Below are 14,311 nucleotides of genomic sequence, written 5' to 3'. Positions count from 1 at the left end.
CAGAGTCCACTTGGCCAGACTGCGGTGCGGTCACCACCCAGCACTTCTGAGCTACCAGAAGAGGCTGGATGACCGCGTTGTGAACAGCTGCCCAGGATGTAACACTTCACCCCATACCATACAACACATAATGGAAGACTGCATTATACACAATCATGCACGCAAACAACACAACATACGCTCTATAAAGGATTTGTGGGAAAACCCAGTTTCGGCTATGGCATTCCTTGGGGAGACGGGACTGCTCGGACAGACAGTCTAGGGAACGACAACAACAACAACAACACAATATACATTCTATAAAAGATTTGTGGGAAAACCTTCCAGCCATGGTGTTCCTTAGGGAAATGGGACTGCTTGGCTACAGTCTAGGGCAACATTTCCCAAACTGGGGGAAATTTGAAGCTACCAGGGGGGTAGTAATTACACTGTTTACTAACAATAAAAAAAAATCTAATGGATTTTCTCATGCCTGAGAGAGAGGGTGCTTGTTGTAGATTGGTGTAGTTTACTATGTAACTATATGTTTATCAGTATATTTGTACATACATATACCAAAGGCTTTTCCCCCCTACTTGGGGGGTAGCCAAAAAGAAAAAGGCATAGAAACCACTCCCACCCATTCCATTTCCTAAATATTCCACTCCCCTCCCTCCCTCTTACCTTGGCACCTCCTGGATGACAGGTAATACCTGCATCCTGTCCACTTCCCTGGGTCAGAAGCAGTATCGCAAGACAGCACATCCACAGCAAGGCCGCTTCATAAATTCGGCAACCCCCCCCAATGCAGAAAAGGAGAAGACGGGGAGAAATCCCTTCGGGCTGTGTCAATTTTTTTCTCATACATACTTCCTCACCCCCATTTTTAAAATAGATTAGTAAATAGTCACAGTGTGTTTTGCCATGAAGTGGGAAATCTGGATGGTTGAACCGGTTGTAGGGGGAAACGAAAAGAAAAAAGTTTGGGAATCAGTGGTTTAGGGAATTACAACTTTTGACACATATATTGAACCACAACATCTATTATGCCAGATCCCTTCAACCTAATATGGATAGGAGACATCTTTCCAGTCACTAGGAGAGAAATAGTCACACTCCCTTTCTCATAAGCCATTGAAAACCAGGTTTAGACGTGAGATTCATGGCCCAAAGCCAAGACTGGAACCATAGGCCATTCAGCACTTGAAAAACCAGGGTTGCACCTCAAGCAAGGGCAACTGGAAAAATGCATAAATCTTTTAATTCTTTATCCATATATGGGCCCATCTTGTGGCCATATCCAGTTATTAGGGAGCCATGGATCTCCCACAAGAGACCTAAGGCAATGGATTGATGGATTTATGTGTATCATGACTTCTTTAACTAATTAGTTTTATCTTGTGGTTTCAGGCAGGTGTGTACACAGTTGTTGAGTGTGGAAAGCTAAGTCCATTGGAGACCTTTACCCTTCATGCAGCCCCCAACTCTTCTCAGGCCTCAACCACATTAGTTGTGCAGCCACTTCCTGTCCTTAGTAGCACTCCAGCCTCCTCAACAACTACCACCACCACTGCAACCACCACCTCCATAATCTCTGTTCCCAGCGATGCTACAAATGGCAATGCAACAACTGAATCTTCTGCACAAATGACTCCAACCTTGGTTTTGACAGCCAATGTTGTTGGAAGCTCTTCCTCAGCGGATTCAGAAACTAGACCACGTTTCTCATCTTAGATTTTCAGAGAACTGCTGGGAATTGTTTTATTAGTGTAGCTATGTAGGCAGATCATAACTTAATTTTATATACTAAATCTCACACACAATTTGAAAAGCTTTATCTTCATTATTGTGGAATACACAGATGTATCAGATGAAAATGACATATCATCAGAGATGTAAAGGAAATTATGGTCATTGTATGCCAGAATGTATTAAAATGATCTTTAATAACTTTAGAAATGTAGCAGATAATGATTTAATCATACTATAACTTTCAGATGATACTTGGTAAATGTAACTATGCCAAGGGCCTTTTCCCATGTATAAGGGCATGAAGAGATTTACCTAGTAAGATATATATATATTTTACATCACATGTATTCTTGGATCTTTCTAAAAGATATATGAATTTGTTTACAAAGTAGATATAATATAAATCTATATACAACTTTGGATTAATTAATAAAAGTATTAATTTCAAAAGCACTACTTTCACACCCCAGTAGACCACTTCATTAATTCCAAGCCTTTAGTGTAACATGGTGGAGAGATCCCACCAAGTTATTATTTCCTTTCATAAGCAATGAACTGTATATTTAAATTCTTGTACAAGATATTTTGCTCTTAAGAAAAAGGACAAGATCATGTTAATTTCTTAAAAAGTAAATGCAAGAAAAGGCAAAAGAAACCACAGTTTGTCAAATGTTTTTTATTTGTCAGTTTTGCTTTTCTTTGAGTAAGTAAAACAAAAAGTTGATACTGGCAGGAATGATGCATTTGGCTTCTCTGCTTCACTATTGCCTCACCTGTACACACCAGAGTTAGCTGTGTATTGCTTCTTGTGTTAACATCATAAGGAATGTGGCCCAGTGAAGGACCTGTAAAGATTGGAATAGTGACATACTGTGCAGATACAAGACAAAGGTGATCTACCACTCTGCCTTTATTACCAGTGTGACACTTGACCAACCTTGCCAAGGTATAAAAACAAGGAGAGACAATGTATATCTTTTCAAGACAGTAACCAAATCTCATTTCAACCGATGACCAATTGGGTGATTTATAATGTCTTTTATGGCTGAATCTCTTTTCAAACATTTCCATAATCCTAACACTGACAAAAAACAATCTTTAGTGGTGACGTTGATAATCTCTGACCCTTCAACAGTCAAATATTCTGATTGGGACATTTGAAGATTAATTGTTCTGATTAATGCCAGATGATTTCATTCAGCTTAGATGGGCCCTCTGCCCACTAATGTTTCAGGTTTCACTTATCTTGTAATGGTAACTAGCTATTCAAAATTATGCCAAATAATGAACTTCCTCCACATATTTTCTAAACTATAATTTCTTAATCCAAATACATCTTCACTTCCTGATGTCAATATATCTCAAATAGACATAAATCTCTTAAACAATAAACTCTTGCTTTTGAAGCCATTCACTCATCAATATTCTTGTACAACAGAACCCAGGCATGGGCACCTTTATTTGAGGATGTTCAGGTGTGATGAAAGTGTGCAAGTGTGAATATATTTTCTACTCAAATACACACACAAACACACACGCTCAGTCACCCTAACCTGACAAGGTAACGCAACATCTGAGCAAATACCAAGATATTAGATTTCTTTTTTGTCTGCTGGATTCTCCCTGCATTGTTTCATGAGTAATGATTATTATAATGGATGTCAGTGATATATCATGAGGTTTATTTCAGCGAGACCAATGTGTCAACCTAATTGGAAAATCAGTCTTGCACATACATTCCCAGCCCCTAGTGCCTTGCTTTAATGTATATGATCACCACCACGTAAAATCATTACTTCCACATTCACAGACATACAAGTAACATGCATAATGGACTACAATGAATTCCCACTGGTATATCATGATAAAATGATGTTGAAATATCCTCCCGTACATAAGTATTCTTGAGATTCTGCTGGTAATGAGACCATGGGTCAGGTTAAATACTATTGTGTAGATAAGTACTTCACCTTTTCTTTAGGGGGGGTCCATATTTACTCAATACATGTATACTTGCATGTATATATATATATATATATCAATAGGGTTATGTATCAACCTACATAACATGAGACATAATCAACTATTTAGTTTGGTTAACTAGACCCTGCAGTACCATACCACACTGAGGATTTAGTTCGGGCAAATGCCACAATTTTCTCTGGGTTATGTACGTACCCTGGCCTGAGAGGGCCGCCTCCTAAGCAATTCAATGTCCATTCAGGCTGGGATCTTCTCCTTCATCTAAACAACACTGTTGGTCATGTGCCACATTAAATCCTACTGTATGGTATATTATAGTACTGAAGGGCTTACAGTAGTCATGTGTTGGTGGCATCCAGGCCAACTTGTACATCTTACTAACCTTCCCCCATCTTCCAATTTCTCACATTTAAAATATATGGTACTATTTAAATTGTCAAAACAAAATGTATGAATAAAAGCTTATTGCAATTGATAATATCATTTCTTTCCAAAATATTCTAGCAGAGAGCATTATAAAATAACACTAACAGAAATATCTGACTGATGACTATACTGTAACACTTACAAGGAGCCGACTGTAACGTACCAATTTTGAAACTAAGGTGGATGAAAAGGACAAATGCAACAATTTTGACAAGGAACTACTGAATCTTATTATGAAGTTATCTGATAACAAAAAATGTACATACTCCATGGAATTTACATGTGCTAATTATATTCCACACAAAGACTACCAACACTCCACATATGACATAAGAACAGAAATAGTACAACATAACTATGCTTAATCTGTGCGTAACCTGGCTAAATGCGAGCTGCCAGCATGTAACAACACAAGCAACACAACTAAGATCTTGTACATTGGCAGCATGTATCAAACCTACACATTTTACCTGGTATGGAAAATAGTGTGAAAAAGTATAAAATAAAGCTGGAAAGGTCTCCAGGGCTTATCTTTGGCCCCAATATCATATAAATGCACTTCTTTTTTAAATCATGCAATTGATAGGTATGTCCTTGGTAGCTTAACACCAAAGAATTACTAGCTGCAGTAATGAACTCCGTTATTTAGATTTTCTATTATTCCATTCCTTGTTCTATCCAACAACACAAAAACTATTGAAAACATTCGTTATCTGGCATAATCTGCTGCTGTCCATCACCCTTCTGACTCCTTAGCAATAATGTCTGTAAACCTCATTGTTGTTGGCAACAGGAATGATACACAATTTTTTGGACTTGTGACAAAGGTACCTAGGTTTATAACATATGCTTGCAACACCCATTTTGACTGTAGGCAATCAACCAAGAAAACTGCTACATTTGGGAAATACTATATTTTTTTTTCTCCAAAAGCTAATGGATCTTTGACAGGTTAAGCAGGTTGCATATAAGCTGCATGGACCGAGTGCATCATTCTTGGGTAGCTAAGCAACTGCATGTGTTAAAGAATATTAAATAATTATTTCACATTAAAATATCTATTCAAATGAATACATTTTAAATATGAGGCACCTTTGTTTTTTTCTAAGAAAATGTGCTATCCAAAGTAATGTACATTATAAAGTATTGTAATTTAGTAGGAATAGCTATACTATCTACAGTATTTGAAGCCTTAGTTGCCAAGAGTACATACAACTTTCTCTGTGTTCCTGAAGGAAAGCTTTGGATAATACGATACCTGAGCCAGAGCAGCCCAGTTATCAGGGTACCTTAAGAGTTTGTAGGAGGTACTAACCCACAGTTCCTCTTGTTTTTGTGTTGCCATACAAAAGGATCACCAATGCCCAAGGTCACTCATCAATTCTTGAAATTAAAGAATATGATGAAGAGCCACTTAAGGGTATGAGCACTACCATAGTCATAACATAACGGGACTTTGTGTACTGACCCACATCCTTTCTCTTCAGGCTTCCGAGGGGCACATACCACACTACCAGCTTTATGTAGCACAATCTCAAGCACTAATGGCTGGACTAGTCCCACACAAAAGTTGACCACGCAGCTGCAACTATGAGCCAAGATACAGCTGCCCAGGACCCAATCCTCTCATGAGATTCACTAGCTATGGTGTATTATTAGTCTGTACTAAAGTATACCGGCAAGCTCACTGACAGTTGACAAAGCTCCTCAACAGCAAAATTATGAACACAATATATTGAGGAGTTCTACTACATTATTTAAACAATAGTACATTTTCGCTGTTTTCTTTTCATTGGTTCTGGTCTGAGTACAGCTCGAACTGCTTCGTCAAACACCTGAAATTTAAACACGAATAACACCTCTTGAAAATATATCATCCATATTTCACAGCACCCTTTATTCTTTACAGATTATAGGTAAACACAAAATAGCAAATGACATGCGAGCCCACATCCAGAATAAAATAATAAAAAATCATACCTGCTTTAGACCTCTTTGAGTAAGTGCTGAGCATTCCATGTACTTAACTGCTCTTATCTTATTTGACAGTTTCTGTCCTGCTTCTCGTTTTACAGGAGACTGGCCTTGATCTGACATCATACAAAGTGTTTCTTTGTCTTCTCGAAGGTCCATTTTTGTTCCTAATTTTGCAGCATTAAGTAAAGCAGAACAAGAAAAAATCAAAGCATGGGCACACTCATCAGTGGCAGAAAGTAATATTATGACCATAAAAAATAACATCCCCTCCATATGAAGACCCTAACCATATAGAACAATTCTATATATACATTACCAGATGTAACAGAAAAAAGTGTGGAACAAAAGCTATGGTGAAAATGATGACAAAATTATGCCAATTCTGGGGTTTAGTAAGTCAATTAACTATAATGCTTCAAATTACCCATATGTTATCCGTCAATAATGTACTTTCATCCCAATATGATGATGACAATACAATACTGTTGGCTTGCTTCATTTGCACACAATGAGATCCTTATTTTCTGTGGTATGAGAAATTTCAGAACAGTCATATCATCTACTTACCTACAAGAATAATTGGAGCATCTGGGCAGTGATGTTTTATCTCTGGATACCACTTAGAAGTAACATTCTCAAATGATGATGGACTAACTATGCTAAAGCAAATTAAAAACACATCGGTCTGCAATGGAAAAGTGGTATAGGAGAATCGATTCTACTGATAGGGGAAAAAAAAGAAAAGGTGTTAGAGCATCATCTTAATGTAATAAGTCATAATTATTTGAGACGAGCACAGCCATATTACAGTTGCATTTATTTTGAAACAGGCAGAACCACATTGCATTTAACGGTTTCCTTTTTTTTTGGTCATCCATAACAAAGTATCATCCTACAGCAACTTGCAACTAATATACTGTAACACTTCTATCAATGATAAAGCATTACAACTGGGTACACTACTCTACTTTATCAGAATATCATTATAAGAGGCATAACCAATAAAAAATTAATGTTTAAAATTTTGGTAAAACAACAAAATACCTGTGGATAAGATAAAGGCCGCAGTCTATCATAATCCTCCTGCCCTGCTGTGTCCCATAACCCCAAACTAACTGGAATTCCATCAACGACCATTGGAGCCGAGTAATTATCAAACCTGTGATGATAAATTTAGACATTGTAAAAGTTAATATACTGCAGAGTATTCATTATGTCTCAGGTAATCACTTAATCCTGACTACATACTAATCCTAAATGTCACAAATCTACTGTCAACATTGTGATCAAATTGGTAAGCTAAATACTACTTATAAGCCTGGTATAACAATTTAATATAAAAAAATAACTAACTAAAAAAAAAAGTCAAATACATAAATGATTATACAAATAAAATATTCTAACTAATGATTTCAGAAATCTAAAGACTTACACAGTAGGAACATATTCCTTTGGAAAGGAGTCTGTGGTATAGGAGATTAGCATACATGTCTTGCCTACTGTACCATCACCCACAACAACACATTTAATTGGTCGTCCAGATGACATCTCGACCAAGGGCACACAGCCAGCAAACCTGGAATATGGAGTTTTGTAGCTTTACTTTAGCAAGCAGATACATACGCATCAAATCAAACCAACACTTGGAAAAACTATAAGCATTACTTATCACTATACTCTAAGTCATTTAATTCTAATTTTGCTAAAGAATGAAATGCAGGACAGTAGAGAAGAATTTAACAGATACAGGAGTGAAAATATTTGGCATTGTACTGTATTGCTGACAGTTCTCAAGTGCTTATGTCTTTAAGGATGATATTGCACCACTGTTGAGTTATACTTTAAATCTATGGTATTGAATTAACTAGTAGAATGTGGTTATATGTAGGGACAAAGTGTTCTTATGAGTATGGGAATGATGATGCATCAAGTTAGCTGTACATGATGTTGGGCAATCAGATTTTGGAAAGGATTTCTGTCTTGTAGAGAAGTGTGGAAAGAAGAAAGTACTGGTGCTGATTCTATCAAAATTCTATCTATATACCAAGGGCTTCTTCACCCCTTATAAAGGAGATAGCCAAATTGAGACACATACCCACTCCCATCCACCAATCTGGATTCCCTCTTATCTTAACCACTTCCATACGGTGACGCCTACGTAGACGTCATGAGGAGCAAGTGGGTACGCGATGATGCCAACGTCGGCGTTTTGATTATATTTATTGTAGTTGTACCTACGTAACCTCCATTCTCTCTAAACTGGCTTCATCATATTTTCTATGGTTATCAAAATTCATGGGTGAAAGAGAACGAACGACTGAGCAGACTTTATTTTTTATAATGCGATTATCATGACGCAACATCGCATGTGCCCCGGAGTGAAGAGGTTAAGCTCCTTATGAATGAAGGGTCATCTGTCTCCTGCCCACAGCCCAGGTCAGAAGCGATGCAGTGTGCAGGTAGAGTGATGCCTCCCATAGCCAAATTAACTGGGCAATAGGGGTTTGGATTTGGGAAGTATTTGTATATATGAGGTAAAATTGTTATCTTTTCTGGGTCATCTTGCAGGTAGAGGGGTCATGAAGATTATGCAGATATGACAATACATATGAACAGTAGTACTTGGAACCATACTGGCACCAGAAAAAAGGGTACCAAAGGTTCAGATATTATCATCATTACACCACCAATGTTCACTGTTTGGAGAGCAACAGAGAACTGACTAAGCCCACATGGTTGCAACAAGAGGGAAGAAGCACCATCAACCAACATATATGTAAACTGGTTGCAGGATCCACGAAGTACAAACTAAATGGGGGCCCTGTTTGGATATTGGCGGCGCAGATAATAGCAGTTCGGACACGGGAGGGTTTACTGTACAATGTGATTGTTGTTCGAGGGGGGGGGGGGCAGATGGACAAGCAGAGAAGCGGAAGAAAAATTGTTATGTAGGGGATTGTAGAAAGATGTGTGGTACAGGTACAATATAAACAGGTGGGAAGGTCCTCTGATTATGAGATGGCCGTGGGTGAGACAAGAATGATTTCTTCATACATTCTTCAATATTGTCTTGGTTATGCTGGTGGAAATCTATAGGGCTATGGATGTATGTAATGTTTGTCTTAATTGGTTGGTCTAGTATTACTCCTGGAATTTTTGTTACATGTTTTGTGATGTACACCAGAAGGCAGGTTAGTAGTCTGTTGTAGATAGAAGAATGAAGGCCTTGAAAAAGATGAATGTAGTATCCCAAGCTGCCTTACTGGCCCACTCTTACCCAGGAATACCAATGTGAAACGGCACTCAGCATACATAGATATATGGCAAAGTGATGAGAATTTGGGTGAAATGGAAAATAATTCAGAAAACTTTGACATAATCATGTTGCCACCAGCACATAAAGCCACAGGAAGTATTATAAAGTAAAAATTTTATTCCTTGAGGCAACAGATAAAGAAAACAGAGGAAATTAAATAAAATGGAAGAAACTATCAGTTTATGAAAAAGTCAAGCTACAACAATTAAAGAAAATAAATAAATAAATAAAAAACATACACCAATAAAACGAACAAACAAATACTGGACGAGGTCCTTATATGGTAAAACTAAAAACAAACATCTGCAGTACTGTAAAGAGAATATGAATAAGAAGAAGAAGAAGAGAGAGAGAATAAAGTAAAGTGGACAAAGCCACTGGTTCAGCCTACAAGTCATTCAGAAAGGCGAGTTTGTGTTGTTGTCTGGACAGGGTGATACAAGGGATCTGTGCATTTGGTGTGGTGGCAGTCTGATTCTGTTCCCAAGTCAATTCTGTGTTGGGAAGAGGAGCCAACACATTGAAGTACGTAGCTGTGGTTGTTGGGGCAGGTAACAGCCACTTCTGGGAATTAGAGTAGCAGGATTTGAACTCATAACTAAGTGAATACAACACCAGTGCACTTTTGATTATGCCACAAGTGTGTTGAAGACAATTATATACATGGTTGTTGACCTAAATGCACATATCCCAGAGTGGCTCTTAATTGTTGTGGGTGTAATTTCTTATCTGGGTTGATGCCTGAGGAAGCCTGGTGAAGTATAGTATCTGGAGGTTTACTGTGGAATGCATTGTGATCTGAGTGTATTTGTTTTTGTGTTGTGGGGTGCTGAGAGCAGGATGGATCTTCAGAGAACAAATTACTGTCAACAAAACAATCCAATGTCTAATTTCAAACCCTTTTCACCAGAAAACATGAAAAAATAAATAAATCTGTTGTTTCAGGGATCTCTTGCAAGACACTCATGGCTATCAGACAGGTCCAAACAAAAATGTGCACGATAAAAGAAGATACAGAAACTACTCTAACCTTCTGAAGTAAAGACACAGATTATGCTATCAAGAAACTGAAAAAATAAATTATTTAATTACCACTTGAAAACCCTAGGCTCAGTAGAAAAGTCCCTGGCAAAACTTTTATCCACCTCAACTTGCACAATAGCAACCCAACAATGTGGGAAAGACTTGGCATAATCTCCACCTAGAAACCAAACTGTCAGGAAACCTAACACTAAAGACCTAGTTCACCACTCACTGCAATATCTAAACTGATGAAAAGTGATCTAGATTGAATGAAAACAGACACACACACCTACCTTACCCAATCAACATGGACTCGGATACAGCCACCTTAATATATTGCACACAAATCATACATAACAAGAAAGGGATACCATTAACAAGTACCACCCAACAGACCAGTAATGGTGGCAACTGATAAATAAGCCATTTGACAGTCCCTAGACACACCCTGTCTAAAATCAATCAACTGATGTACTACACCACCAGAAGGAACAATTAATATAAAAAAAATGGCATATGATAAAGTTCCCTGACATGTACTGACAGAAAAGGTCATATGACAAATAGATGAGGTGTTGAAATAACTTCTGCTATTCTCAGTTCTATGAAAAAGGACTGAAAGGTCAAAACACTTAGATTTAATTAACTCCATACTCTAGCCTTAATGTTTCATCGCAAATTCATTTTGAACAGCCCACTGAATATAATATAAACAACCCCAGTGGCATTCTGTTCACATATTTTGCAGTAACCCCACAATCTATCCAGAGAAAAATACACATCTATACTCAGTTCACAAAACAAGTACTACCTAGTAGTAGAAGACTAGTGTCATGTTTCTATGCTAGTACACTGACAATTCTGTTGCCACAAGGGAGCAGTTGAATAATGTGGCAACTGAACCAACTTTGTTACCAGGCTACAATATTTAATGAAAAAATATAATGCATGTTTTTTGCTTCTAGCGGATTTTTCAACTGAAACCACCACATAAACCATAATATAATTAGTTACACTTCTGACTGAAATCGACCAACCAAATTTTAATTCTGACCAATCAGATAGTTTTTAAGAAAACACCTATTTGTTCAATCATGCATGGGAAAGGACAAACTATAAACTCCATACAATAAAATCAGCACACTAGCCTAAAGAACCCCACAAGTTTAAGTCAATCACTGGAACAACATTTGGACAAAACAAAGAAACTAATACAACAATATACAAACAATGCATATGCTCAGTGATGAATTATGTGAGTCCTGCATGGGCTCCTAATCTCAGTGAGACACACCACAACACCTACAGACCATTTACACCATGAAACAAAAGTCCTCAAAGTCAAGGACCACCTCGACATGAGAGGCACACAAACACTTGCCGCAGCCACCACAAACACATCACACCCGCTACACTACATAGCAGAACACCCACACACACCAAGAAACATTAAAACAACACCCAAAGACCTGTATCACACACATACTCTCTTCTCTTCCTCCACAACCACCAAATATCAGCCTCCGGAAACATATTCATAATCATATCACTCACCGCTCCATTAACACACAAAGACAACACACTGCTGCATGCCAGACCCCTGATATCCACCCTTCTGAATCCTCTCTCCCACGAAAGGACAGAGTCCACCTGGCCAGACTGCGGTGTGGCCACCACCCAGCACTTCTAAGCTACCAGAAGAGGCTGGATGACTGCATTGTGAACAGCTGCCCAGGATGTAACACTTCACCCCATACCATACAACACATAATGGAAGACTGCATTATACACAATCATGCACGCAAACAACACAACATACACTCTATAAAGGATTTGTGGGAAAACCCAGTTTTGGCTGTGGCATTCCTTGGGGAGATGGGATTGCTCAGCCGGACAGTTTAGGGAACGACAACAACAACAACCCCACGAGTGTAATGATTCTGTATGTTCACATGATTTGCTCCCCTGCCCTTCCTATATCAATACAACAAAGTAAATATCCAACACTGATTTTGTCACCAATATTTCATGTTACTTAGTCTAAATATAGGAGGGATTGTTTGTGATTTATTTTGTCTCACACAAGAGGAGTGGGGGGAAGAAATCATTCTACCTGACAAGATCACTATGCTCCGAGTGCCCAGATTAATATAAAATAGTGATAATAAAGTATTATACACTTTTCAATGCTGATCTAACACAATTCAATATTTTCCATTTTGAAATCTTAGCTATACGACTCAAGTACCTAGTCAGTATATTTAGTTATAATGCACATATCTTCATGAATAGATAAATAATATTGTAATGCACATGTTCCAATAGTTACTCTCATCACAAAATCAATGAAGAGTTAGGTTATCAGTATCATGTAAAATCAGTTCTATTCTTTAACCTAAAGGCAAATTTACCATGCACATAATATACATATACATATATCGCCTATTCTACAAGAAATTCAAAGCAGGTGTGACATTACTGATGGTCCAATAAATTTCTAAATTTCTTCCAATTCTCAAACTTTTGATCATAAGAGACAAAATTTCATAATCTACCAAATGACAATAACCCTTATTCCATCTACGTTTAATTCACTTCACCTTAAGTAAAAAAAAATAATTGAATTAACAAAATCTATAAGCAAAACCAGACCTAACAAATATAGTAAACATATTTTAATGATATGCATAAAACTGCCACTATTTGTCAGAATGTACGGAAAAATGATAAGGTGGCTAAAATAGAGACTGATAGAATTTTCCTACTCGGAACTGTAAAATAAAGGGGACTGTTCAAGGCACTAGTGGGATGGGCTGGTCATGTAAACAAACACCAAGCCAGACCGCACACCACCTATATATCACAACCAACGTACTTACAACTTTCCAGTTGTTAAATATTTGTATGAGAAACAGACCAACAATCAAATGATCTCATATACATAACGGAAATATTCTATTCATTATATAGAATACTTACTATGTCAATTCAATGTCAGTAGTCCTCACTCTCGACTCATCCTTCATGCAGGTGGAGCTATTCTGAGCAACAACATTCGGTTTGGTTCTAAATCATATAAGAGTAGAAAAAAATATTTGAACTTTCAAAATATATTGACTGAATTAATATAAACATCGGTATAACTGAATGGAAATAAAGATGTTATTTTGTATTGGTCCTTTTCAGTTTTGATAGGATTACGTTCACGTTCGTGTTGGGCTGACTAAAATGGTCAGCATAAAATATACGGGGTAATAATTTAGAAGATTAAAAGAAAACAAAGAAAATATAAAAACAAGATGAGTTAATATTCCATGTTTTAGCATGAACATTTTGCAACATTGACTACTGTAAGAACAGAAAGACTGGAACAAGCTGTTGTGTTGCATTAGTTGCGAAATTGATGAAAATATACATTTATAGAGTCAAAGTTGTACATGCAGTAGTGCAAAAATTTAACAGTAAAATGTATTAAATAAATGGTAGTAATTGCAACATAGATATAAGATTCCAATAATCAACAAAATAGTACAAATATTCACTGTGGCACACAAATCAGCATAATCATCAATATCACAGTACATGTTCTCCAGAAATGCTGATATATGCAAGGTACATTAACATCAAGTGAACAGCGGTGGTAAATGAGTCAGTACTGTAAAAGATCACGAACATTTGAATAGGAAGGGCGAGTCAAAAGACTACCTCCACCATTCACAGCGGTTTTGAGACTTCGCAAGGCGATTTGATTATTTTTAACACAAGTATTGGGTGAGAAGAAGCATTCTCCAGACATGTTAGGTTTAGAAGAATAAGGAAGACATTTGTACAACCATCACCCAACGCATACACACG

General features: G+C 37.3%; 2 protein-coding genes across 4 annotated transcripts in view; one reads left to right on the top strand and one right to left on the bottom strand.

Moving 5' to 3' along the window:
• Nucleotides 1-3,789, top strand: part of LOC143027125 (uncharacterized) — a 35,975-nt gene extending 32,186 nt beyond the window's left edge. For all 3 annotated transcript variants that reach the window (XM_076188158.1, XM_076188156.1, XM_076188157.1), the window contains one exon: nucleotides 1,390-3,789. In XM_076188158.1, the coding sequence (XP_076044273.1) occupies nucleotides 1,390-1,713 (324 nt within the window). In that variant the 3' untranslated portion in view covers nucleotides 1,714-3,789. The remainder of the gene's footprint in view (nucleotides 1-1,389) is intronic.
• Nucleotides 2,393-13,588, bottom strand: Mtl (Rac family small GTPase Mtl). Its single transcript, XM_076188159.1, has 6 exons — nucleotides 13,436-13,588; nucleotides 7,550-7,693; nucleotides 7,162-7,276; nucleotides 6,685-6,802; nucleotides 6,121-6,281; nucleotides 2,393-5,975 (listed from the first exon to the last, which is right to left on the bottom strand). Exons 2-6 carry the CDS (start codon nucleotides 7,663-7,665, stop codon nucleotides 5,898-5,900), a joined length of 588 nt encoding a protein of 195 aa, XP_076044274.1. The 5' UTR covers nucleotides 7,666-7,693; nucleotides 13,436-13,588; the 3' UTR covers nucleotides 2,393-5,897.
• Between the last annotated feature and the right edge of the window lie 723 nt (nucleotides 13,589-14,311).

Source organism: Oratosquilla oratoria, chromosome 7 (assembly GCF_046742065.1).
Source record: "Oratosquilla oratoria isolate Oo_2021 chromosome 7, ASM4674206v1, whole genome shotgun sequence".
Lineage (NCBI taxonomy): Eukaryota > Metazoa > Arthropoda > Malacostraca > Stomatopoda > Squillidae > Oratosquilla > Oratosquilla oratoria.
This window is presented reverse-complemented; position numbering and strand designations above follow the sequence as displayed.

Coding starts and splice junctions, on each gene's coding strand:
- Mtl (XM_076188159.1), bottom strand. CDS start 7,665: ATGTCATCTGGACGACCAATTAAATGTGTTGTTGTGGGTGATGGTACA. Junction 6,803..7,161: donor GGCCTTTATCTTATCCACAG/GTATTTTGTTGT, acceptor TTTCCATTGCAG/ACCGATGTGTTTTTAATTTG. Junction 5,976..6,120: donor CTCAAAGAGGTCTAAAGCAG/GTATGATTTTTT, acceptor TTTAAATTTCAG/GTGTTTGACGAAGCAGTTCG.